The 23,740-nt window shown below is 38.5% G+C and overlaps 4 protein-coding genes across 5 annotated transcripts in view; 3 read left to right on the top strand and 1 right to left on the bottom strand.

The window, feature by feature from the left end:
• Nucleotides 1-250: 250 nt before the first annotated feature.
• On the top strand, nt 251-7,336 carry LOC114153284 (serine/threonine-protein kinase pim-1-like). Its single transcript, XM_028031714.1, has 9 exons — nt 251-359; nt 655-666; nt 1,492-1,899; nt 2,995-3,089; nt 3,176-3,223; nt 3,304-3,510; nt 5,735-5,912; nt 6,943-7,113; nt 7,191-7,336. Exons 1-9 carry the CDS (start codon nt 251-253, stop codon nt 7,334-7,336), a joined length of 1,374 nt encoding a protein of 457 aa, XP_027887515.1.
• A 4,635-nt stretch (nt 7,337-11,971) lies between these two features.
• LOC114151948 (uncharacterized) lies at nt 11,972-14,725 on the top strand. The gene is made up of 2 exons (XM_028029509.1): nt 11,972-12,868; nt 14,153-14,725. Exons 1-2 carry the CDS (start codon nt 12,032-12,034, stop codon nt 14,477-14,479), a joined length of 1,164 nt encoding a protein of 387 aa, XP_027885310.1. The 5' UTR covers nt 11,972-12,031; the 3' UTR covers nt 14,480-14,725.
• Nucleotides 14,726-15,648: 923 nt separating this feature from the next.
• Nucleotides 15,649-17,912, bottom strand: LOC114152275 (uncharacterized). The gene is made up of 3 exons (XM_028030115.1): nt 17,572-17,912; nt 17,207-17,320; nt 15,649-16,821 (listed from the first exon to the last, which is right to left on the bottom strand). Exons 1-3 carry the CDS (start codon nt 17,878-17,880, stop codon nt 15,736-15,738), a joined length of 1,509 nt encoding a protein of 502 aa, XP_027885916.1. The 5' UTR covers nt 17,881-17,912; the 3' UTR covers nt 15,649-15,735.
• Nucleotides 17,913-23,296: 5,384 nt separating this feature from the next.
• The window catches only part of lrriq1 (leucine-rich repeats and IQ motif containing 1), a 43,582-nt gene continuing 43,138 nt past the window's right edge, over nt 23,297-23,740 (top strand). For both annotated transcript variants that reach the window (XM_028026593.1, XM_028026601.1), the window contains exon 1: nt 23,297-23,523. In XM_028026593.1, the coding sequence (XP_027882394.1) occupies nt 23,431-23,523 (93 nt within the window). In that variant the 5' untranslated portion in view covers nt 23,297-23,430. The remainder of the gene's footprint in view (nt 23,524-23,740) is intronic.

Here is a 23,740-nt window from a genome sequence, read left to right as displayed (position 1 = left end):
AGTTTAATTCAGTTTATCTAGATAGAACAATGTCACAACAATTGTAATCTCCAGGCACATTATGGAAGAAAAAGATATAAAACAATACAGCCTGATTGCTGCTTCAAACTTTACTACAGATTCTTGTGCTTTATAAATTGTTTGGAATATGATCCAGAACAGGGCAGAATTTCAACTTTGGTACATTTTCAAATGTCAACTCCTTTGGAATGGAACATCTCATCATTGTGATGACTCTAGAACATTGGTAATGATTTCACTCCAATGTGTAGGAGTACACATCGCACCTATCGACAGACTATCTTTAAGATTCTTCAGCAAAATGGCAACGTCTGCTTTTAAGTCTGGACAACAACAAGGTAAGGTTAAAGCTTTGTAAAGGAAGAACAATCTCTACATCAATAAATTCCATTTATTAAAAGTAACTGCTCCATTCATCTCAAAATAGGTTCTGATAAAAACAGTGTGGTCTTTTTGTCAAAAGACAAAAATCCACTGAAACAGTGCATGCTAAAGGATGCAGTTTACGTCTCACATCCTTAAAATTTTGATATATTTCTGTAAACAGTGTTCCATATTTTTGCCATATATCTCGGCTGCACAATGCATCCAAAAGGAATTGTCTGATGCAGTTAAGATGATCGTTTTATGAAGATAATAAAATTCGTAACATCATTATCTTGTATTATTATTGTACATTGGGCATGTAAGTGGTGGGAGTCAGAAGAACTCTAGCTAAAATAACAGCACTGTTTGCAGAGTTTTTATTTTCATATTGTAAACAGTCTGTTGAATTTTAATGCACAAATACACATTCCCATTTGTTTTTTTTTTTTTTCTTGTTATTTTTTTTTTAGAAGTCATCCTACACAATTGCACTTTCATTTGGCTCATAGTATGCTATAACCTCAGTACAGTATATTATTCTCAATTATTTATTTGGCTTAAATTCACTATAACAATACTTTTTAATCTTGTATATAAGATAAATATGTTAATTGGCAAATTTGTAACATCACATTACAGCTACATACTATACTACAGCTATATTGGCTGTAGTATAGTATGAACTACAGCCTCATGAGTCGTCTCCTGATCTGAAGGTTGTAGGTTCAATTCCAACTTAAGTTGGCTTCCAATCTTTGTATGTTTATGAATGTGTGTGCAAATGGGTGATGTTGTGTAAAGTGTTTTGAGTGATTGGTAACACTGGAAAGCTGTTATAATAAATTCAACACCATATTTCAGTTCTAAAGCTGACAAACTTTATTTCTAAGAAGAAAAACATTTTTTCCAGGAAAATGTTTGATAATCCAGCTGATTGATTGATTCCTACTTATGTTCAACAATTTCTTTTGAACAATATGGGAATATTTGTCAGTGTTTATCTCCATATTATAATTCTAAGTATTTTTGTTATATGTTTTTAGACTTTGCTGTGTCACCACACTCCTCCCATCTAAATACTGCACGTTCTTGGGCTACAGAGAGTAAACATTTTCTCCAATGAATACAGGAGCAACATGAATGAATCAGGGTGCAGGACTAGAAAGGCTAATGTTGTCGCTGAGTTGGGGAACAAGAAGTTGCGGAAAGTAAGCGGCAACAACGTCAACAGTCACAATGCCAATGAACCTCACAAAGTGACCGTAAAGTTGGTCAGGGAAAGGAGCAGTAGAAAAAGACGCTCTGTTAAAAGGGAACCAGAAAAACACACCAATCTGTTGCCAAGCATAATTGTGATTAGCAGCAAAAGCAGCACCAACAGTGGTACAAATGAAGAGTTGTTGAATAGGTTGTGGAAGAGGACAGCCAGTGCTAATGCAGAGCCCTCTGAAAGGGTCTCTCTGCCAGAACATGGCACCAATAACTCACTCAGTGACCTCCACACAAGCAAATGTGAGCCCACACTTTGAAATGATTATAAGTCAGCAAGTAAATGCCAACTGTCCCGTATTAGCTGGGATGTCCCGTAATTTTAGTCAGATTGAAGTGTCCCGTGCGGTACGCTCTCACTCGCGTTTTGACTCGGTTTGCAATTTGTTCTAACGAACACTAGACGGCACTCCTCTCCTCACGTAACATGACCTGGATTAAGAATTACTGTCGAAGTAGAAAGCGTGAACCTTCGAAGGAGTCTTCCAGTCAGAAGTCACGGCTAGCTAGAGCAGCAATTTATTTTATAAACATATTGAGAAATCTGCAAAGAAAAAGAGTCTAAATCTACAAAGGAATCTGTTAAATAGGTTAAACGTGTCAAAGGGGGACGTGAGTCAGTTCATGCCGTCGGGAGTTTTCTATTGTATATTGGCGTGAATTAGGTTTAATGATAAATAAGTAAAATATTTTTCAGGTCGGTATTGCATTAGTTTTTAATTCTGTTTGCATAGTGATGTCTCCTTGAAGTTGCAGTTTTGGTTTAAAGACATACTAATGCTAAAAAAGTGTAAAAAATAAATAAATCATCGTGTTGATTAAATCCATCTTTTAATCCATCACGTTAGACAGAAGTAACATAAACAATATTAAATCTTGTTTGGCTGTAACTCAGTTGTTGGGGAAACAGGAAGTTTTGCGAGATGGAGCCATAGTGGACGCCTCAAACGTTGTTGTCCTGTATTTTGGAGGTGATCTGTTGTTCACTATTTTTTATAATTAAAACGAAATTAAATAAACGAAAGAAAATACCCTACAGGAAGTATTTATATTAGCACATGCACAAGCTAGCTGATGCTATATGGGTCGTGCTTCTGGAACTGATCATGCAGACACAAAGCTGCCATTTTGTTTCTGCTGAGGCTAATGACAACCTCCAGTCTGTGGTAAATTCCATCAAACAAAAAGAACTGCAAAATGCTCGTAAGCCTTGAAAAACCCGGACGGACACAAACAACGGACACTAGGACTTTACCTCAGATTGTTGCACATTATTAACAATAATGATCTGGCAGTAGTCATTGCTTTATCAAAAGTGTCATCTTTGTAAATATACAGCTGATTTTGAAAGAAAGTACAAGCAGCTGGGACTCATTGGAAAAGGGGGCTACGGTTCCGTCTACGCTGGCCTGCGCCTTGCCGACTCCTTACCGGTTGGTATTGCATTTTGTCCTTGACATCTTTGACCAAACACAAACATCCTATGGACAGGATAAAGACTTCTGCTCATGTCTAACAGGTGGCCATCAAGTACGCTGACAGCAAGAGAGTGCAAGGTGAATTGAGAGTGAGTGAACTAGTTTGGAACCCACCACCGTACTTAGAATTCATCTTTCACTTTGCGTTACACAAATCTGGGTTTTTTAGATTGGCTGCGTCCCCCTAGAGGTGGCGCTGATGCAGAAAGCAGGCGGCGGGCCGGAAGCAGTCGGGAAGTTTGCCGCCGTCACCCTGCTGGACTGGTACTGTCTGGATCACAAGCTCGTCCTTGTTATGGAAAGACCGCCGTTCTCCTTGGATCTTGCGCAGTACATCCACTTTCGAGGAGGTCATCTGCAGGAAGATGAGGCCAGGGTAGGGAAGCCGGACGGCTAGTGTCACCTCAGGAATCTAAGGGCACCTCTGGCTGACTCAGGCTTGTTTTGATTTGTCTAACTTTTAAAGATGTAGCACTGCATTTTGTGTTTTGGTTAAAGCTGGTGTATGTAACTCTTATAAAGAATATGTTTTCTACATATTTGTTGAAACTGTCACCATGTCATGACAGTGTATTATGAGACGGATAATCTGTGAATAGATCCATCTCCTTCACCTCCTCCCTGAGCTATTAGTGCAGGCTGAAGAAATGCAAAAACAACCAATCAGAGCCAGGAGGCGGGTCTTAGCGCTGTCAATCAACCTCACTGCTAAACGTGCTAATTGCAGAGAAACAACTCAATGTTACAGGAAAACCGTCATCATCGGTGGCCATGGTAACTAGCTTAGCATTCACAACAGGCTCTGCTGACAGAGTTTTAAAAGGTGTAGCTGTACCAGAGAGCAAGAGGGGAGCAAGACGGGGATCAACAGCAGAACACTGGATTGTGATTGACAGCTCTAAGACCCGCCTCTGAGCTCTGATTGGTGGCTTCTTGTTGGCACTGAGTACTGTGAAAAGGCAGAGGAGCTCAATATTGTTTTCCACAGATTATCTGTCTCATACCACATTGTCATGACCAGTGACTGACGTTACTGACGTCGGACCACTTTTTTCAGTAACGAGTAATCTAACGCGTTGCTATTTCAAATCCAGTAGTCAGACTACAGTTACTTATCGACTAACCACTTTACATTACTGTGCGTTACTATTTTCTTTTGTAATTTCATTTCATTTCCTCTACGTGTCTTGGTGAGTAACCGCCGTTTCTGTGCGACATTATCAGCAGTGACAGAAATGTAAACAATGGAGGGAGACGCGCATTTTGTTGCTGGAAAAACAGAAACTAATTTTTGTTTCGGTGGCCAAGTCTGATTATTATAAGCGGCTTTGGGCTTGTTTTTTTGTAAAGTCGATTGCAGATTTAATGAGTCGCGGGTTGCGCTTTTTGGGCTTGGAAATAAGCAGACATAAAGCCTAGAATTTGTCTGACATCCAGTTAGTTTTAGTCAGACTCTCCCTGTCCATCATTTCCCGGATGATCCCTTCCACTGTGTCTTTGTTAATGTCAGGGTAATATGACGTCGAGCTTTCGCTATGACAAAACTGCAAACATCGACACTAATCTGAGCAGCGCAATAAACGTGAAAACAGCCATGAAGGAACGAGTCCGTAAAGTTGCGCGAATAAACGCCATTGTAATTATTAATTACAAATTACTGTTGTAGTTTTTTTTTTGTACAGTTTTTTTTGTACTGTTGTAACCATTAAACAATTTCCCCTTCAGTTCAACCACATAAGTGGAGACACATTGTTGATGTAACCATTATGAAATAACTTGCAATAAAGTATTGGTAAAGGTTAATGTAATTTTCACAGGTGGTGGAGCGTTGTTGTTAGCAGCTACTGAAAGTAAGTAAAAAAGTTACTTTTAATGTAACTTAGTTACTTTTCAAATCAAGTAATCTGTAATCTAACTAAGTTACTTTTTCAAGGAGTAATTGGTAATCCAATTAAAGTTACTTTTTCAAAGTAACTTTGCCATCACTGGTCATGACATAGTGACAGTTTCAACAAAGATGTAAAAAAAAAAAAATCATTAAAGTTGTATAGTGCAGCTTAAATAACTATATTTGAAATATAAACATTTTCATTTCATTTTCATTAATTTCATTTTATTTTTTATTTCAGTCACTCAATAATGAGTATGAATAGTTTATGTAACAGCTGATACAAATCATGGATGAAAAGGAGCAGAAAGAATTAATCAATTTTTATCTGGCTTCTATTCACATGAAAAGAAAATTTGTTATTCAACTCTATATTTCAAATACACAAAAAAACATTCGCTTATTCAACACCATATCACTTCATTGTAATGATTTTGTAATGTCTTTTAAATGCAGAAAGAGAATCAAACTTTAGTTCCTGTTTTCACAGATCATCTGTCTCATGTTATATTGTCATGACAACGTGACAGTTTTAACAAATATGTTAAAAGTATATTATATTATAAAGCATATTATAACATTTGCATACTGCATCTTTAAAGGTGACAAATACATTTTCACAGCACTACATTTTATTCTGTCTCAAAAAATAAAGTCAACATGTATCATTTATTTAAGCAAAGGAGACGTTTTGTTTGTTGTTTTACTTCAGGCTCTCATGAACCAATTGGTGAACGCCGCCATGGAAATGTACAATAAAGGTGTTTTCCACCGGGACCTGAAGTTGGAGAACACGCTGGTAGAAATCGGCCCCAAAGGGCCGCGGCTCCGTATTATTGACTTTGGCTGTGGTAGTTATGAGCTGAAGAAACTTTTCCGCTACTTCCAGGGTATAACTTAACTCTGCTAAACATTTAACGTAGCTTTGAGATTGCATTTGAGTCCTTTCCCAGTTGGAACCAGATATTTACATTTACACATGCATTTTATTTTCTCAGTCTGAAGTTAAATCAGACCAAACGTTTCTTGCTTTGTCTTAGTTAGAATTACCAAAATTATTTCTTGAACTTAGCAAGAATATTTTTTGGAAATTTTATTGCAACTTTCCTAGAATACGAAAGTTTACATACATTCGGTCGGTGTCAGACATAATTGCCTTGTAAACTGTACAACTTGGGTCAAACCTTTTGGGCTTCATTCTACAAACTTCTGATAGGTTAACCTAATTCAGTGGTTCCTAAAGTGTGGGGCGCGCCCCCTACGGGAGGTGCAGTGCCGTTGCAGGAAGCAGTGTGGATGAAAAAAAACCAAACAGTTACACAAAAGTGTTTCACTGTGAAGATGGTTTGTAGTGTGTTTTGTTGCAACCAGAAGTGTGAAATAAACTTCAGTGGAGTTTGAAAACAAAATATGTGTTTAGGTTGATGTCTGGTTGAACGATGTGTGTGCCCAGTTGAGTTTTTAAAAAAAATCTTTTTCCGGGGGCGGGGGGGATTTTATTGTAATCCACAGGGGGGCCCAGAACAGTTTTGGGAACCAATGGGGGGGTCCAGAAGAAAATCTTTGGGAACCACTGACATAATTGGAGTCGCACTAAACTAAGTCAAGCTAAACTTTTGAATTCAAGTTCAGTTACAAAAAAATCTCTAAAAAATATTTTTGAATAAATAAGTTTTCTCGCCTTTAGCAAGTAGAAGTAATTTTGCTAATTCTAACTAAGTTAAAACAAGAAAAGTTTGGTTCTGTCAGAAAAAAAATGCTTATATCTTTTTATTTGGTGTATGTAAATGGTTTCAACTGTATTTATCTCCCAGGATGTATGAAACTGAACCAATGATCTCATGAAGCTTCCACAGGAAAAGAAAACTGAAAACAAACAAACAAAAAATCCGGTCCACTTTGACTCTGCTTGTTTCCCAGGTACTCTTCAATATGCTCCCCCAGAGTGGTTCAAACATAAAACGTACAAACCTATTCCCACCACAGTTTGGCAGTTGGGAGTAATGCTTTACTGCATGCTGCACAGCTGTCAGTTCGACACCAGAGTTTTCGCGATGGACTGGATTCAATTTAGCAGCAACCTCTCCCGAGGTGGGCACAGAACCAGCAGCTACAATTACAGTCTGCTTATTTTCTGGAGCAAAATTTTCTCGTTGCGTTTGTTCTAGAGTGCCTCGGTTTCCTCCATCTCTGTTTGGAGGAGGAGTGTAAGAAGCGAGCCACCTTGGAGCGGCTTCGTACTCACGCCTGGATCAGCAGACTGAATCCCGCTTCTCAGGGGTCTGCAACACTTCTGCCAACATCTGACACTTAATTTCCATGGAAAATATAATAAAGTTGTATTTTAATTGGTCTCTGACTGTTTTCTATATGTATGTATTATGTGAACTAGGAAGAGAGGCATAAGCAGAGGGGAGGAGGGTGTGATTTTAAAGCACTAATTTTATTTTATTGAGAATATAGAATTGAACGCATTAAACATTTTACTTGCAAAAGTCCCGAGCTGGAACCTTTGTATTTGTGTGTTTCTGGTACGCCCATAAATCTGATGCACAAGCAGCATATGATAATAACAGCGATGGATGACAAAGCCACTTCTCTTGGCCCAATGGGTGTTCGTTTTTGCTTCAAAAACAATCTGACAGGGACGCTGCAAAAGACTGTTGTGTTCAAGTTGTGCTAAAAGGGATTAGCCTATCACTGGAGCTATTCAAGCCTAAAATAGCATCTCAATGCTAAACACGATGCAGCACCACAGACGTCCCCAATGCTAATGTTAGTGTCCACAGATCACATTTCTAAAGGATTTTTTGTCAAAAAAGTTTCATGAATGATCAGGACTTCCTTCAACATTTGAAAGCTGAATGGATATAATAACACTTCACCAAAAACAATAAATACATTTGTTCTTGAAATCATATGTGTATAATTTAGCAGCTAAAATGTGTTTTTTTTTTAGTTAAATTGTTGGTTATTCTGGCAATACTTAGTTTTTGAGTAGAATGTGATTAATTGCGATTAATGAATTAACAGACCCTGCAACTGACTTGATTAAAAATTTTAATTGAGTCCCACCATCTCCCATCACTCTCATAGCTTTGGCCCCCCTGCTGCCCCTGACAATAAAAGTCTAACTCCGCCACTGAGAAAAAAAATAATCAGAGAAGGCCCGTCTCGTCCGGCACCGACCTAATTGAGACATTCTTCAGTATTAATCAGAACCTTTTTTTAGTTGAAGAAATTCCAACAGATATATCACTGTACAAGGGCGGGTATGTTACTATCTCTTTTCACATATAAAACCAGACATTCTTGTATAAAGGTTTAAGCTAAAACTGTACTGAAAATACCACAACATTTTAAAGTGCGTTTGTAAAAATCTGTTTGAAAGTTTGAGACTCTTGAGGTAAGTTTTGTCTTGGCCATCAACAGGAAAACTTCCCTTTTCCTGTTGAGCCACTTTAACTTTGCTTCATGTATATTCTCTCGGCATATTTGGGATTATTTGGGATGATGTGTTTTGCAGCAGTTCGATAAAATGATCTGGTCCGTTAGCCGGTTCACGCGCAGATGCTGGCTAGATGGCGGCTTAGCTGTTGAATTCTTCATGAACCGACACTGACTTTGGTAACGTGACGCCAATCGGTCGTCACCTCCACCCTCACCTCCTCCTCCTTCGCATCTCATGGAAAGTGGAGGAATATTGGTTTTCACTGTCACGAGGGCAACACCTCGACAGCGAATGAGGAACCACCTCAAACGGCTTTCCGAAGACGAACTAGTTCTCGTAATTAAGAAGCAGCAAAGGTAACATAAGCATCCCTCGTCTTGCTTTCGATTGCAGCCTCCAGGATCAAACGTCTTAAAATTCAATGCATGTCGTGCCGAAGACCTGCTTTGAAAACGAGAGAACACTGTGGTCTGTGAAAGGCAATGCGCAGCTCCAACCTGATTTGATTAAACAAAAGAAAACGGTGGATGCTGTGGTAACAGTGACGTTGGCTGTTGTGTATTCAGAGTGAGACCCCAAGGCCATGCAGAGTGCTGCTAGATTTGCGACGTGCAAAAGGAGGGAAACACTGCTTGATGATTTATCTCCTTCTACCTTCGTGGAGCCTTGTTGTTCTGGTTTATTCTGACTTTTTTTTTCTTATTTAAAAATTAATTTCTCTTTTGAAAAAGAAAAAGGAAAATCTCCAATCAGGGGTTTTTCTGATGGGTGGTTTATCATTTCTCGCAATGCATTTCTTATCGTGATAAAAGTTTTATTTATCCTTGTCGCAATAAATTCTGATAATGTTTTAAAACCGCTAAAACTGTCTCATATAAACAAGATTCTTCAAATGTCTCAGACTTCTTGCAGCTGGTGAGAGCTGTACAGGATCTGCTGTAGTGGTCTGTATTACAGCGACTTTGAAGAAACATCTGACTGAAGACACTTGTCAATGTTCTACGGTCATGAAATGAACCAACTAACAATCCCGAGGTCATGGCACTGAAACTTTGTGTTGGTGTTTTTGTGACAGCTGGCTGACTTAGGGTTCTAAAGTACGATTTTATTATCTGTTGCTCCGGTCGGCGCTTTTCTGTAAGAGTTCGATGCTGCTGCGGCTGTTGTGGGAGAGCTGGGTCTCCGCAGTTTGCCTCGGCTCACCGACACCCATTCCCATTCTGTACAGTGGATTTTCTGTTCACTGGGTCGCCACACAAACACCCTGTAGAGCTTGTGACATTATCTGAAGACTTGCAGAACTCAGTCCTTTTGTGAAGAATGCGAACAAGGCCACATTTAATTTGGCCCCTGGTGATCAGTGTTACCATTGATAGGCTGAGTTCGGCAGGCTGGGTGTGGGGGTCGGGAGTCCTGCATATGATTATGGACTGAGGCATAAAATTAAGCAAATATTATGGTACAAAAAATAAAAATGTTTCCAACACATTACCGTCAATCAGTTTGTTCATATCATATGGTACATAGAGTAATGCTTTGTCCTCACTGCATGTCAGTAGATGACTGAAAAGCTTCTTCTTTTGCTCTTTTGCAATCTCCGTTCATACATTTTTTGTTGATTGTTTCAAGTTGCAACATTGGGTATTAATTAACTTTTACATGTAAATACATGAGGTTTTAGCCTTGTGGCTAATTTCCATCTCCTTTGGCAGGTTGATGAGTGTGATATTTAATAATAATGATAAAAAAAGACAGACAACTTAAAAAAACAACAACTTTTCATCAAGGAGAAGAGAGGGTAATTAAACTGCAATTTGTAGTCTATAATTGCAGCCAAAACAGAACTGTATACAGTTAAATTACACTAACAGCATGGCGTACAGTCATTAGGCAGTGTACAGTTAGCGCATAGTTAGTTAAGTTAGCCAACAGTTAGCTAACAGTATGCTAGCTGACAGGTATTTTATTGTAAACAAGGAACATACAAGAACAAAATAGAACACTAAAAATGAACACCACAAATACAATTTCCAAAGGCATTACATTACAGAACGTAGAACAATAGTTTACAGTGTAAATATCAAACTGGTGCTTGAGAGTTGCAGTTCTTCAAGGGGTAGTTATTATTTGAATTGCTGTAGCATTTGAGCATAGTTTTATAACTTCAATGTAAATATTAATAGAAGATAATAAAATCTGGAAATTAGACTTTTGTTGTAAGTATTTGGTGGTGTGAATATAATATTTACCATAAATGCTGAAAAGTTAACATATCGAAATTCTATTTTAACATGTTTACATCCATCCCAAATGACACAGCACTTTCTGTCAAAGCAATATTCATATTCTTTTGATGGAAAAAAAGAAAAATTGACATATCCTTCCAGAATATTTTGGTGTAGCAACAATCTAATGCTAACAGGTAGAGTACAGTGAGTTTAGCTGGGTGACACAATTAGCTGAACATGCTAAGTGTGTGACTAGTAAAATGATCCTGTGGCCTAAGTCACTACAACAAACAAATCTGCTGTATCACTTTGCATGTTAAACAGTTTCACGTGCTTCTTTGAGGGTTAAATAAATAGTTTTGGCCCATTGTTCATTGTAATCTATGACTGCAGTGCATTTAGACGACATTGCAATTTTAGTGTCCCACCCTTCTACAATCTGTGCCCCTGCTTGCCCTCCCGCTAAGTGAAAATAAAAATCTAGACACTCCCTCTGAAGAGAACCTCTAGCTGCAGCAATCCCACAGTCATTTAAATCAGATTTAGATGTTCTAAGAGCAATCTAGCAGCTTAGCGCTAACTTTATAAGACAATCCAAATCTGCATTCATGTCCAGCTGAGTAACTGCTTCGGTCAGCCCACTGTGGGGCCAGTAATCTCACTGGAGACGTTGAAGGTGAACTGGATGAACCATACGACATATGAGTCTGATCTAAAGCTTTGGAAAGTTTTAAAGAGTGAATCAAAACCATGGAGAAAATGCAAGAAGTGATCTGGTTAATTAAACAAATAATGTGATTCATGCACCGCTTCCCCAGGTTCTGCCCTTCTCATCTCATGCACGTAATGTGTGTAAATACGTGTTGTGTGCGATCTCTTTTGTTCTCAGAAGCATGTAATGTGGATCAGAGCATTGAGAGTTTAAAATGCCAGCTTGTAATTACAATCACCTACTTGACTGACTGAATCAGACTGAGGTTGCAAAAGTACGGAGCCCCTAAGGGGACATGGAGAGAAAAAAAAAGGAAAGAAATCCCGACTTATTATCTCGAGATCCCGACTTATTATCTCGAGATCCCGACTTATTATCCCGACTTATTATCTCGAGATCCCGACTTATTATCTCGAGATCCCGACTTATTATCCCGACTTATTATCTCGAGATCCCGACTTATTATCCCGACTTATTATCTCGAGATCCCGACTTATTATCTCGAGATCCCGACTTATTATCTCGAGATCCCGACTTATTATCCCGACTTATTATCTCGAGATCCCGACTTATTATCTCGAGATCCCGACATCAGTACATAACGACCTAATCACAGTGATGGAGGACACCCACCCATGGGGTAGATATATAGATTTTTATTTCGAGCTTGGGCTTGAGTATAAACACATTAAATCAGTGCTTGACAGCAGACATGGATTTAGTATTAGTGAGAGACATCTGAAGAGAGTTTTCAGAGCGCGGGGACTCATTCGGCGCAAGTCCTTTTCCGACTTGGCAGTTTTGGTAGAATTCATTAATAACCAGCTACAGTCCTCTGGACAGCTTCACGGTTACCGATGGATGTACGCTAAATGCAGAGAGCATGGACTTCGTGTGAGAAAAGAAGATGTGCGCTTTGTGTTGAAGGAATTGGATCCCCAAGGGGTGGCACTGAGGCAGGCAAGACGTCTCAGACGGAGAAATTACTTTTCAAAGGGACCAAACTTCATCTGGCACATGGACTCCTACGACAAACTTAAACCATATGGAATATGCATCAACGCAAGTATTGATGGGTTTTCAAGAAAAATAATCTGGCTTAATGCTTACACAACAAGTAGTAATCCAAAGGTGATCGGGGGGTATTACATCGAAGCGGTGCAGCGTTTAAATGGCTGCCCTAGAGTTGTACGTGGTGATCTTGGAACCGAAAATGGCCATGTGAGAAGTTTCCAGCGTTTCCTTGTACCAACGGAACCAAACGAGACCCTTGACAGTTACCTGGAAGGAGCAAGTACAGCTAATCAAAGAATTGAATATTGGTGGCGTTTCCTTCGTAACCAGTGTGTGGAGTTCTGGTTGTCCCTTTTTGGAGACATCAGAGACAACGGTTACTTTGATGGTGGATTTTTAGACAAAAACCTTCTTCAGTTTTGCTGCATGGGGATCATACAGGTGAGTTAATCTTAATAATTTATTTATGTTTGGATAATAATAGCAAACTGAGATCCTAGAGGGATTACTTGTTTTTAAACACAGCGGATGCTGCGCAACTTAACTGCAGCAAGAGCCGGTGTTTCTGGGCATAACACCGGTGGCCGGTGCTCGCACACGCATCCGCTGTGTTTCCAAACAAATAGTCCCAACGTAGTTCATTTGACATTCAGATCAAATAATAAAGTCATACCAGAACTCTGGAGAACTCAACAGAATAGCGAGATCAGTCTACTTTGGACCGAGGACACATTATGGGTTCCAAAGTGTGGTTATATTCTACAAAAAAAGACTAGGACCCAAACAAAGCTTGAATCACAATAAAGGGAACAAATCCTTCCAACGTCCCAAAAAATTAACACACATCATGCAAATGACTATTGAATGTAAAGTGTTTGACATGTTGCTTAGCCGTGATCCTCAGGGAGGTCTGAGGGTCCCTGGGGGAGGAATGGACTCTGGCTCTTCTGCCAGGCAAGTTTAGATGCTTCCATATCAAGGTTATTGTTTTAATATCAGCTCTGTACTGTATGAATAGTCTCAATCTCAGTTATATGTACAGTCATATTCAATAAATTAGAATTTGGGATGAGTATTGTCAAATTAAAAGCACTTTAAAATAACCTTAAAGCAGGAGTTTAGTGTTTTTATTGGTGTGATGTAATATTCTAATCTAAAATGTTATATTTTCCTTAGCTGTAAGCAAGACATCATTTTCATTAACACATAAATGCTATGTGTTAAGTCCACTAGTTTAAGCAGTGGACTAAATAAATCAGTATGACCATGATTTGATCTTGCATACTTGAAGTTGCTTAGCTTTCTCAGATGTTTAAATAACAATACACATATAATAATGTGTTTAACCATAGCTGGAGACACTGTAAGTCTTGAAAGATTTTTCCTGAGATGTGAAACATGCAAAATTGTGTTTGCAAACATTGTTGATGTGCAAAAAGTTGAATTTCATGTTAAAATTGTAATCTAACTGCAGGATTCTTCTTTTTTAAGCCACCTTCAGTTTTGTTTGAATTGAATACAACATGGTGCAAATTTTAAATTAAGGACTTTATTCTCTAACTCATTGAGAATTGATGAAAATAAAATCAATAATTAATAATCATAATGAAATTGGTATTGCAAAGTTTTTAGGAATTCCTATCCCTATTTATGACTCTTATAATTTACTAATTTTAAGACAGATGAGTGTGTATGATTCTCATATTCATGTGTTCTTTGTGACAGGATGAGCTGGATGATACTGCCCAGGTTTGGAATGCACACTCCATCAGGCCATCAAACAACAGAAATGTCCCCAGTGGTCGACCCAATGTGATGTATGCATTACCTGAGCTCTACAGGACAAGAGACTTTCTTTGCCTTGTTGAAGAGGAACATGTTGAAGTATGCAAAAATGAGTGCATTTCTCGACTGACCAAACCATGTGATCCAGATGTCTTTGACCTCTGCAACATCCTTATGGCAGAGTCCCATCTGACCTTACCCACAGACGCTTACCAGGCTTTGAACTTGTATATGCATCTAAGAGAGGCAATCATTGCATCACTTTAAAATGTGCTGACTGCAAGCAAGAACATTTTTCAGCACCTTTACAAGCCCACTTAGAATGGCATGCAGATGTAAACAAACTGTGTTTCTTTTCTTTCAAAAGTATTTCATTATGTTCTCTAGAAGGGACAATGAAGAAATGTATTGTTCATTTGAGTTTCATGAACTGCCAGTTTATTCAACTGCTTCTAACCATTTTGTAAATATGCAATATCTGTTTCAGATGAAAATAAACTCTGTGAAAGCAAATATTTACTTGTCAAACAAAGATAAACATAAAAGGAAAATAAGGGTATTTAGTATAAATAATATTTATCTGAAAATGTAATTCTGTGATCAAAACAAAATGCTTCTTTTAAGTGATAAACTCTGTCCTTCCATTCTATTTTTAAAATAAATGTTGCATTAATTAACTTTTTAAAATTTGAAATGCTATAAAGAAAAGAAAAGTATTTGAAACAATCAACATGATACAAAGCAAAATGCATATTTCTTGCCTCTGAAGTTAATAAGGGTTGTAAACACAATTATGAACTTTTTAAAAAATCTGTAAAAACATCTAAAAGCTTAAACAGTAAACCTTACTGAAAGAACAAACTCTGCTTAAAGCAACATTGCACAGAGGCTACATCAACAGATCGGTCTTGTAGTACAGCATCTTGAAAGAAAATGAGAACACATTTCTGTTTAATTACAAAAAAAGGGGTTAGAATATGATAAAATCAAAGGAGCACTTCTTCATACATTGAAAAACAAAATCTTAACAAGTAATTCTGGTCTAGTTTCTAGTGAAAATATCCTATTACACTTAAAATAAGACAAATTAACTTAAAAGTAACTTTTCAGCAACATATAGAGTTTTAAGTAAGTAATTCTTTAATATTGATGAGAAAGTACTTGCTCTATTGGCAGATAAATTAACTTATAGGAAAAATATCTTGTTATAAGTTAAATAATCTTCCAATATAAACAGTACTTTTTGATCAATATTAAGGAATTATTTACTTAAAACAAGATCTTAAAATCTTGCGGAAAAGTAATTTTTACATTAATTTGTATTATTCACAAGGTATCTTTGAAAATAAATACAATTGAAATGTAAAGTAACAAAAACATACAGCCAAACCATGAAAACATAAAATCAATTGCTATATGACTGAATGCATTAAATATTTAAATATGAAATTTAGAAAAAAAAAAAACTGCATTCAAAATTTACAACCAAAACAAAAAGGTGCTGTAAATACCTCCCATCAACTTCAAATTATGTCCATTTCAAAGTAATTACTGGAGAGGATGTTGTCGAACTCTGTGCGAAAGTCTGGGTAAGAACTATAAGTGCAAGGAAGTTCTAGGGTAGCTCCACAGGTGCGAGCAACAGGCCTTCTATTAAGCCCGGTTTCAGTGTTGAAACAAATGAGAATTTTGTCAACACAGATTACAGAAGAGCCGGTGCAGAAACGCAGTATTTTTTCGGCCTTGTCTTCATCAGCATTTTTTACAAAACGTTGAAGGTGGTTAAAGGTTGTCTGTTCTCTCTGGGACAGCGTCACATTTGCTGATTCAAACAGCTGTAACAGTCTTTTACCTGAGGCCTTCTTTTTTTCATACAAAGACAACAGACTTTTCTTGTCAGCAAGTTCCACTTGTACACATGCCATGGATGTGGAGAAGCAATCCAATATATACTTTGGCTCTTGAAGAATTGCCTTGTGAGCCATGGTTTCAATGGCCTGCTGAATGTTCTCATTGGGAGGCAGGAAGTGGGACCCCATCCTTGTGAAGAGGTCTAGCAAGTCCTCTTCATCACCTTGATCCATGGTGCCCTGTAGAGCCTTCTCAACAGCTGATCTCTCTACTAGAGGGAGGTAGTTGAGAAATGATGGGATCAATACATCATCATCCACTGATTCAATTCCATGGACACAAGCTAAAATGAAAGCTTTCGATAGCCTCACTGGAATGACTCCATGGTCTAGAAATCCTTTGACCCAAATGTGTCCAATGGCTTGCCATTCAGACTCACAAAAGTCAGGCCTCAACCTGGGAACTCGCTCTGTTTCACCCTCACACTGTTCCAAAAACTGCTCCCAAAATGCAGTGTAAACCTCCCTTGATACCCCAGCATCATCGATTGCTCTTTCATTCACAAACTCCATTTTTAAAGTCTGATTCAAAAGGTTGTTTTCCATAAACACAGCCAAAAGATCTTCCACAACCTTGATCCTGCGAATTGACACATGTAGATGGTTTGCTAGATTTTCTGAGTTACCAGCTGAAACAGATTGGGGCAGTAGACCGCTTGAACTTGGGTGAGAATCTTCGGGTGGAATCAAGCCAGAGTCCTGGGTAAAAGATAAAGCAATAACCATTATTAACAACACAGATACAAATATAAGATTTCTACAAACAGATTGGACATTTGTTTGTTAATATTCTCTTCATTACTATGTTATGATTACCAAGCTAATTTGTAGAACTTTGGAAGATCTGGTGGAACACTAACCCTTCTGCTTAATCCATACTTTAATACTTTCATATGATTTTTTTTAATTAAATAGAAAATACCAATTCAATTAAATGAAAAATATATATTCAATTCAATAAAAAAATATGTATTCAATTCAAAAGATGTAATAATTGCATGACCTTTAAAAAAAAGGTGGTACTGAGTTGTTCATTACAGAGGAGAAAATGAGCTCTGGGTTGTATTGACTGTGTCCATTTCACCTGGCCAGTTTGTCCTGCCTCCATATTACTGGTTTGCATTTGTGATGAGAAGAGACTCCTGGCTGAAGGCAACAGTATCGGGGAACCGTGTCCAAAGGGACTGCTGAGATCGTCCTGAATGACAAAGTTGTACAGTATTGTAATATATAAAGTTATGTTTGATTACAGCACACAACACAAGTGTTAAACTATTCATACCTTTGCCTTAAGATAGATATTTATTTCACAGTTGATTAAAAATACATCACAAAAAAACTATGTAAACTCTACCAAATAATATGTTACTATTTTACCTCAATTCAAATGTCACATATCACTTCTATAAGTATCTAAATCGTATCACGCCAAAGCGTTTCTGATCTTACCTGTACAACTTCTTCAGTGTTGTCATAATTTAGTGTTACAACGACTATGTCACTGTCATCATCCAATCCAATTAGGTCCTCTTCAGGATTCCATACAACCGTGTCTCCCTCATCCATGTGTGGAACAGATCCAGAATTTTCAGAGCTGAAGGGCTGGGGCTGCCGAGGTGTGGATCCAGAATGAGGTGGATCTGTAAAATCAACAACTCCAGAATGGTTGTAGGAAGAGTCTAGGTGATTCAAAGTTTGATCATCACAATCCTCCATTTCACCAAAAGATCCTTTTCTAGCTGTTGGGGTTGAATCCATGTCATTTGGTTGTTCAGGACTTTGACAATCTTCTTCAGATGAATACTGTACTGTTTCTTCTTTCTTTGTGCACATGTAAAACCGTAGAAGCTTCAGCTTGGTTTTTTCATAAAGATTTCCGACTGTTTCATCTAAAGAAATCAGATTTTTTTTGAAGTCACAAACTTCAAAAAGAAAGTCTTCAATTACCCCTTTGGTGGAGGTCCCATCTGGAAAAAAAAGCTCCTTTCCCATTTCAAGAATTTGAGAAACAGTTGTACTTTTATCCACTGTTGCATGCCTCGTTCCTCCACCATTTCTTGTTCTCACTTGTTGGAATTCATCAATGTGAAAATGAAGCCACCCAATTTCAATTTTTCTCGAAGTCCTCCCTGCTGCCTTACTTCTTCCTCTTGCCATCTCCACCCCTTGCATTTGGAACAAACCAGATGTGCTACAAACAGCTCTTTTGGTCCTAGATCTCATTTTCCGTGCTCCAATTTTATCTCTTAAGTTCTGGAGAAGAGTATCTTTTTCTGCAATAAGTGTACTTTGCTGACAAAAAGACAGAACTGCTATTCTGTCACCATATGAAGTGATGTAATTGGTCATCTGTTCGTCTGTCATTATAGACAGCACAGCCTTGTCCACCTGGAGACATAAAAAATAAAAAAATAATTAGAATAAAGACATCCACATCTTTATATATCTATCTATCTATCTATCTATATATATATATCTATATATATATATATATATATATATATATAGATATATATATATATAGTAATAGTTGTATTTCAGAAAGCCATGCGAAGACTTCTTGTGTAGCACTATCGCTGCTAGTTATGGGTCGCATAATTTGTTGTGCCGTTGCCATAGTAACCCCCTTTTTTGAAGACAAATTGTAGAATGTGTGGTCAAACTTTAACAGATAAAACAAGTTTTTCTTGATAAAATACAAAGCGGTTCTTAGCTACGGCTATCAAACGTAGTTTTTCACTGAGCGGATATTTATCAAACAATGTTTTATGCGATTATATTTACCTTGTCTCTTTGCATGTGCATGATATCCTCCTCTGGGACATCTCTGGACCGCAGAAAATGATATAAGTCGTCCTCCATAATCAATGTAGACACACTCCCCCACGTTTACCGCATAAAAACATGCCTTTCCCCCCAAAAAAGTAACTCGCGATTTTTCAGAAATGTCGCGGGATCTCAAGATAATAAGTCGGGATAATAAGTCGGGATCTCGAGATAATAAGTCGGGATCTCGGGATCTCGAGATAATAAGTCGGGATCTCGAGATAATAAGTCGGGATTTCTTTCCTTTTTTTTTCTCTCCATGTCCCCTTAGGGGCTCCGTACAAAAGAGACTGTAGCGCCTTGCAAAACCATCCATGCCCTCTGAACTGCTTCACTTTTTTAAAAATTATTTTAGTGGGCTTTTCCGTGACAGACCAACAAAGGTATGTATAATGGTGATGTGGAAGAAATCGGATTTTTAATTTTTATGAAAGTTCAGAAGGCTGTCGGTTGTTTTTTTTAGGGGTATTAAATTACAAGGGGCCAGACTTTTCAGCTCCACTAAACTGATTTAACTAATACAAATAGTTTGCATTAGTTATCACCTAAAATACAATAAAATACAGTGACGTTTGTAGTTGCAAGCGTGACAAAAACTATGAAAGCATTCCAGGCACTCTAGATGTCAAGGCATTCAATTTTTGGTAATTACTTTTATGGATCATTGACATCTGCACACTTTGCATCCACAGAGCATGCAAAGTCATGCGCATTGTGCAGAAACCCAAAGCTGGAGGAATACATTCTAGTAAAATTTTGACTCCCCTCTTTCGTCAAGCCCTTCAGATGGAAATGATGGGCTTAATATGCCCAATGAAAGTGGCTACAGAAGAGTAACAGAAAATCCTTGGTAGAGTCAACACACGGCTGCTGTCCAAACCACCGCTGCCTTTCGGCTCGAGAGGTCATTGACTGGTGTAATCTGCTGTCTAAATCTGCAGTTTGGCCCTGTCTGGTCGCTGTCTGGGTCCTGTGCACTTGGACAAAAGTGACGGACACCTTGCTCACCAACAAAGGCCCCGGCTCTAATTGGAGCAGACAAGGCTTGCTGATGGAGGCTTTTTAGGCAACTGAACTTGTTCAATAATTCTTAGAGGAGCTGATGAAACATAAGAGACACACAGTTGGTACTCCAACAACAGCAGCAGCGCCGAACTGTCCTGTATCTGCACATCAACTGCAGGACAGAAGTTGTGCTTTGACCCGTACCGCCCTTTAGCAAAAATAATGCCTCTACTGAACCTTTGAAGACTCTGAAAGTGTTGACATTGAGGGGACATAAGGATTGGTTGATGCTCCTCTTGCTGTCATAGAGAATTGTGGCTCAGGCTTTGAAGGCAAATGCGAGTTTGAGCTTTCGACTCTCTTCTGCTGTGGTGCTTTCATCCAGGAATGTCACAAGCCCAGGAAAAGGGCTTTTTTTGTTTCCAGACCAAACGCTCCGGGAAGAACAATCTGTTCTTTTTTTCTTTTTTTTAACTCTGAGAAAGGAGACTGAGTCCCTTTTAGAGAGCCACGACAACTGTGTATGGTATAACCTGTGTGGGCCGATGGAATCGCCTCAAAGTGAATGACTGGAGAATCAGCGCAGAGTTCTCACCACAGGGGAGCACTAGGTCTTTGTGATCACAAATACCATGGAAAAAACGTCCGCATTGTTCCCACTCTACTGGATTTTTGTTCTTCTGTTCCTGTGATTCACCCACAAAGACTTAGCCTCTCTGACCTTCCTCGAGCCTCACAAAAATGCCCACACAAGTCGCTGACACTGCATTTTATTGTCACTAAGTAACTTGACCAAGTCACATTGCATGTTTCGCCAGAATACAGCATCCTCAATGTAATACTTATAGCAATTTTCTATAGTCACACATACAACTCAAAGTACTTTATAGTTACATTACCCAATTGCATTCACTAACATGCACATTCATTAGGCAACTTTGGGTTAAGTGCTTTGCTTAAGGACGCATCAAGATGGGAAGGACGCTGGAATACAACCAACAAACTTCAAACTTCATGTTCATGATTGCAAGACTACTTCTCTGCCTACTGATTCACACTAGTGCCCAGCACAAAAATCTTGTGTAGTAAAATTAGCGATTTGTTTCTCTCAATATTTACAGTCATAGAAATAGTGAGAAGTAAGACTGAATGAGAACCAAAGTTTGTTTAGCCACCATGCTTAGCAAGCATGGTAAGGAATGGCAGAAAAATGTAGCAAAGACTGCCATCTTGGAGTCACTGAAGTAGCCACCCATTTATCCAGTCAGCTATTGTCTATACCCGGTTATCACTGCAGAGTCGAGGGGAGGAGAGATGTGGGGATGGCTGGTGCCAATCTCCAGCAAACAGTAGGAGAGAGGCAGTGTACTGTGGATGGTACAACCTGTGTGGGCCGATGGAATCGCCTCAAAGTGAATGACTGGAAAATCAGCTCAGAGTTCTCAGCACAGGAGAGCACCAGGTCTCTCCAGAAAATCCTTGGTAGAGGATACAAAAAAATGCAAAGCTAAAGTAATGTTATGAAACCCTGACCTAGTTCAGTTAAAATGAATAATTCTACCGGTCTCTAAAAATGTTAATGTTCCAGATGTACACAAACTTATGCAGATTGCCAGCCCACCCCAGGGCAACACATCGACACTCAGGACAAACAACCATGCATCTACTCATACCTAAGGAGAATTTGGAGTGTGTAACCTAACAGTTATGTTTTTTGGACTGTAGGAGGAAGCTGGAGTACCTTGAGAGAACCCACATGTACACATGGTGAACCTGCAAACTCTATGCAGAAAGATCCTAGGCTGGGATTCCCATTGCTAGTGGAGCTTCTCGCTGCAAGCCAACAGTCCTACTAACTGCGTAACCATGCAGCTGTCCATAGCAACTATTAGACACTATCCACACACCAAGCTGTTTTTTTGGGGAGGCATGCCAAGAAAACGCATTTTCTGTACTTCTTTTCACAAACATAACCATGTCCTGTTTACTAAACACCAATACTGGACGAATATGTGGCAAGGCAGCCCATGTCCTCTGTTAAGTATTGGGGCAGAATCTCAGATGACCAAACATACACAGGCAACCGCTTGCGATGACTGTCAGACCTAGGTCCATCAGGAACTTGTGGGGTGAGCTGAAGAGAATAAAGCTTAAGAGAGAACCTAAGACTGAATGATCCACAGAAAATGACCCCTCTCTCTGTAGGCTCCAACTTTATGGAATGTTAGAAAAGTAGCTGTTGTACTGGCATAAAAAGGCTGTATGATCAAAGTATTAACAACTGTAGTGCCAGTAGTTGTGCCATGAGTGATTTTGTAAGGATTCTGGGACCGTAAAAAAATTTAATTAACAAAATGTAAGAGAATGCTATTAGAGTTAAAGAGTGTATCTTAATCAGGAGTTGAAAACCGAGGAATGATTACAATCTTCTGCTGACATTCAGCCTGGAGAATGTTTACCACATATATCCTTTTACCTTTTATATTCAATGATCAATAACTATTAAACAAAGAAATACAAAGCTAAATTAATATTGTGAAACCCTGACCTATTCCGTGAAAATTAATAATTCTACTGTTCTCTAAAAAAATGTATGTTCCAGATGTACACAAATCAGTGATAATATACGATAAGCAGGAAGTAGGAGGAGTGTGTGTGTGAACCCAAACAGCAGTTTCTCCACTAACTGTATGTTCTGTCTTTCACTTAAATTATCTCTGGAAAATGTGATTTTACCTCAACCAGCTTCCAAAATCATTTGTTTTCTCACTAATGTGACCCTGAAACAATTATTTCCTCCACACGGTGAAGACATTTGGTTTGCACTGAAACTCTCCAAACATCAAGTAACCAGAGGTAGTCAAACCACTACCTCTATTGTTGATAAATGGAGTCACACTTTCGAGCTCCTTTGTGGTCAGTCCACATAACATTCAAAGTACAAAATTAAAGTATTAAAAACGTTAATCACCAAGCTTTGGCAGTTTGATTCCCCTAAAAATATTACAGCTAAAAAAACCCCCAAAACTTTTATGCTTAATGCAATTCTTGTTGCCGGGAAGCAATAAAAAAACCAAAAGAAAAAACAATGCGAAAATCAAAATCACTGGATGGAAAGGGAAACAAGCAAGAAAACCTCAATAAAACAATACGCCTCAAATCCCACCTGGGTAAGTAATTGAACTATATACTAAAGCAGCTGCATGTTCACATATTTGTTGAAGGTCAAGTACATTTCCCCCAAACTGTTTTCAAGACCATTTCCACTTCCACTCTGGACCGTAAGGTGAAGTGACGTAGCGTAGCTCGTGGCGTAGCGTCATTTCCATGGAAACCGCTTCAACACATGAAAGAAGGTCATGTTCGTTCAGCTATCTTCTTCGTAGTATAGCTGGGGACTATTTATCGATAACTTGCTACTTACTGTACACAAGACACGTACGGAAAGTGGTAATTACGTAAGGCCATTTTACTACTATGACAGAGAACAAGGACGTACGTGAAGCTAACTTACTAAGGCTTAATACGAATAAAACTAAAGGAAACCCGGGCAGCTTCTACAGCGAGCTGGTGAGTCTAATTAATATGGACACAGCTGGCTTGATGAATGTTTAACTCGCTAAAGTATTCACACCCCTTGAAATTGTTCGCATTTCTTCTATTACACAGATTTCATGTGATAGACTATCTATCTATCTATCTATCTATCTATCTATCTATCTATCTATCTATCTATCTATCTATCTATCTATCTATCTGTCTGTCTGTCTGTCTGTCTGTCTGTATA

The sequence above is a fragment of the Xiphophorus couchianus genome, chromosome 2, assembly GCF_001444195.1.
Source record: "Xiphophorus couchianus chromosome 2, X_couchianus-1.0, whole genome shotgun sequence".
Lineage (NCBI taxonomy): Eukaryota > Metazoa > Chordata > Actinopteri > Cyprinodontiformes > Poeciliidae > Xiphophorus > Xiphophorus couchianus.
The sequence above is the reverse complement of the archived record's forward strand: the minus strand, read 5'-3'. Positions and strand labels throughout refer to the sequence as shown.

What these genes read in the sequence shown, in the direction of transcription:
- LOC114151948 (XM_028029509.1), top strand. Translation starts at nt 12,032, where the DNA reads ATGGAGGACACCCACCCATGGGGTAGATATATAGATTTTTATTTCGAG. An exon ending in GCTGCATGGGGATCATACAG is followed by an intron (nt 12,869 to 14,152) that starts GTGAGTTAATCT and finishes TCTTTGTGACAG; the next exon opens with GATGAGCTGGATGATACTGC.
- LOC114153284 (XM_028031714.1), top strand. Translation starts at nt 251, where the DNA reads ATGATTTCACTCCAATGTGTAGGAGTACACATCGCACCTATCGACAGA. An exon ending in TGCAGGAAGATGAGGCCAGG is followed by an intron (nt 3,511 to 5,734) that starts GTAGGGAAGCCG and finishes GTTTTACTTCAG; the next exon opens with GCTCTCATGAACCAATTGGT. An exon ending in ACTTTTCCGCTACTTCCAGG is followed by an intron (nt 5,913 to 6,942) that starts GTATAACTTAAC and finishes CTTGTTTCCCAG; the next exon opens with GTACTCTTCAATATGCTCCC.
- LOC114152275 (XM_028030115.1), bottom strand. Translation starts at nt 17,880, where the DNA reads ATGGATTCAACCCCAACAGCTAGAAAAGGATCTTTTGGTGAAATGGAG. An exon ending in ACACTGAAGAAGTTGTACAG is followed by an intron (nt 17,321 to 17,571) that starts GTAAGATCAGAA and finishes TTTGTCATTCAG; the next exon opens with GACGATCTCAGCAGTCCCTT. An exon ending in AGGCAGGACAAACTGGCCAG is followed by an intron (nt 16,822 to 17,206) that starts GTGAAATGGACA and finishes TCTTTTACCCAG; the next exon opens with GACTCTGGCTTGATTCCACC.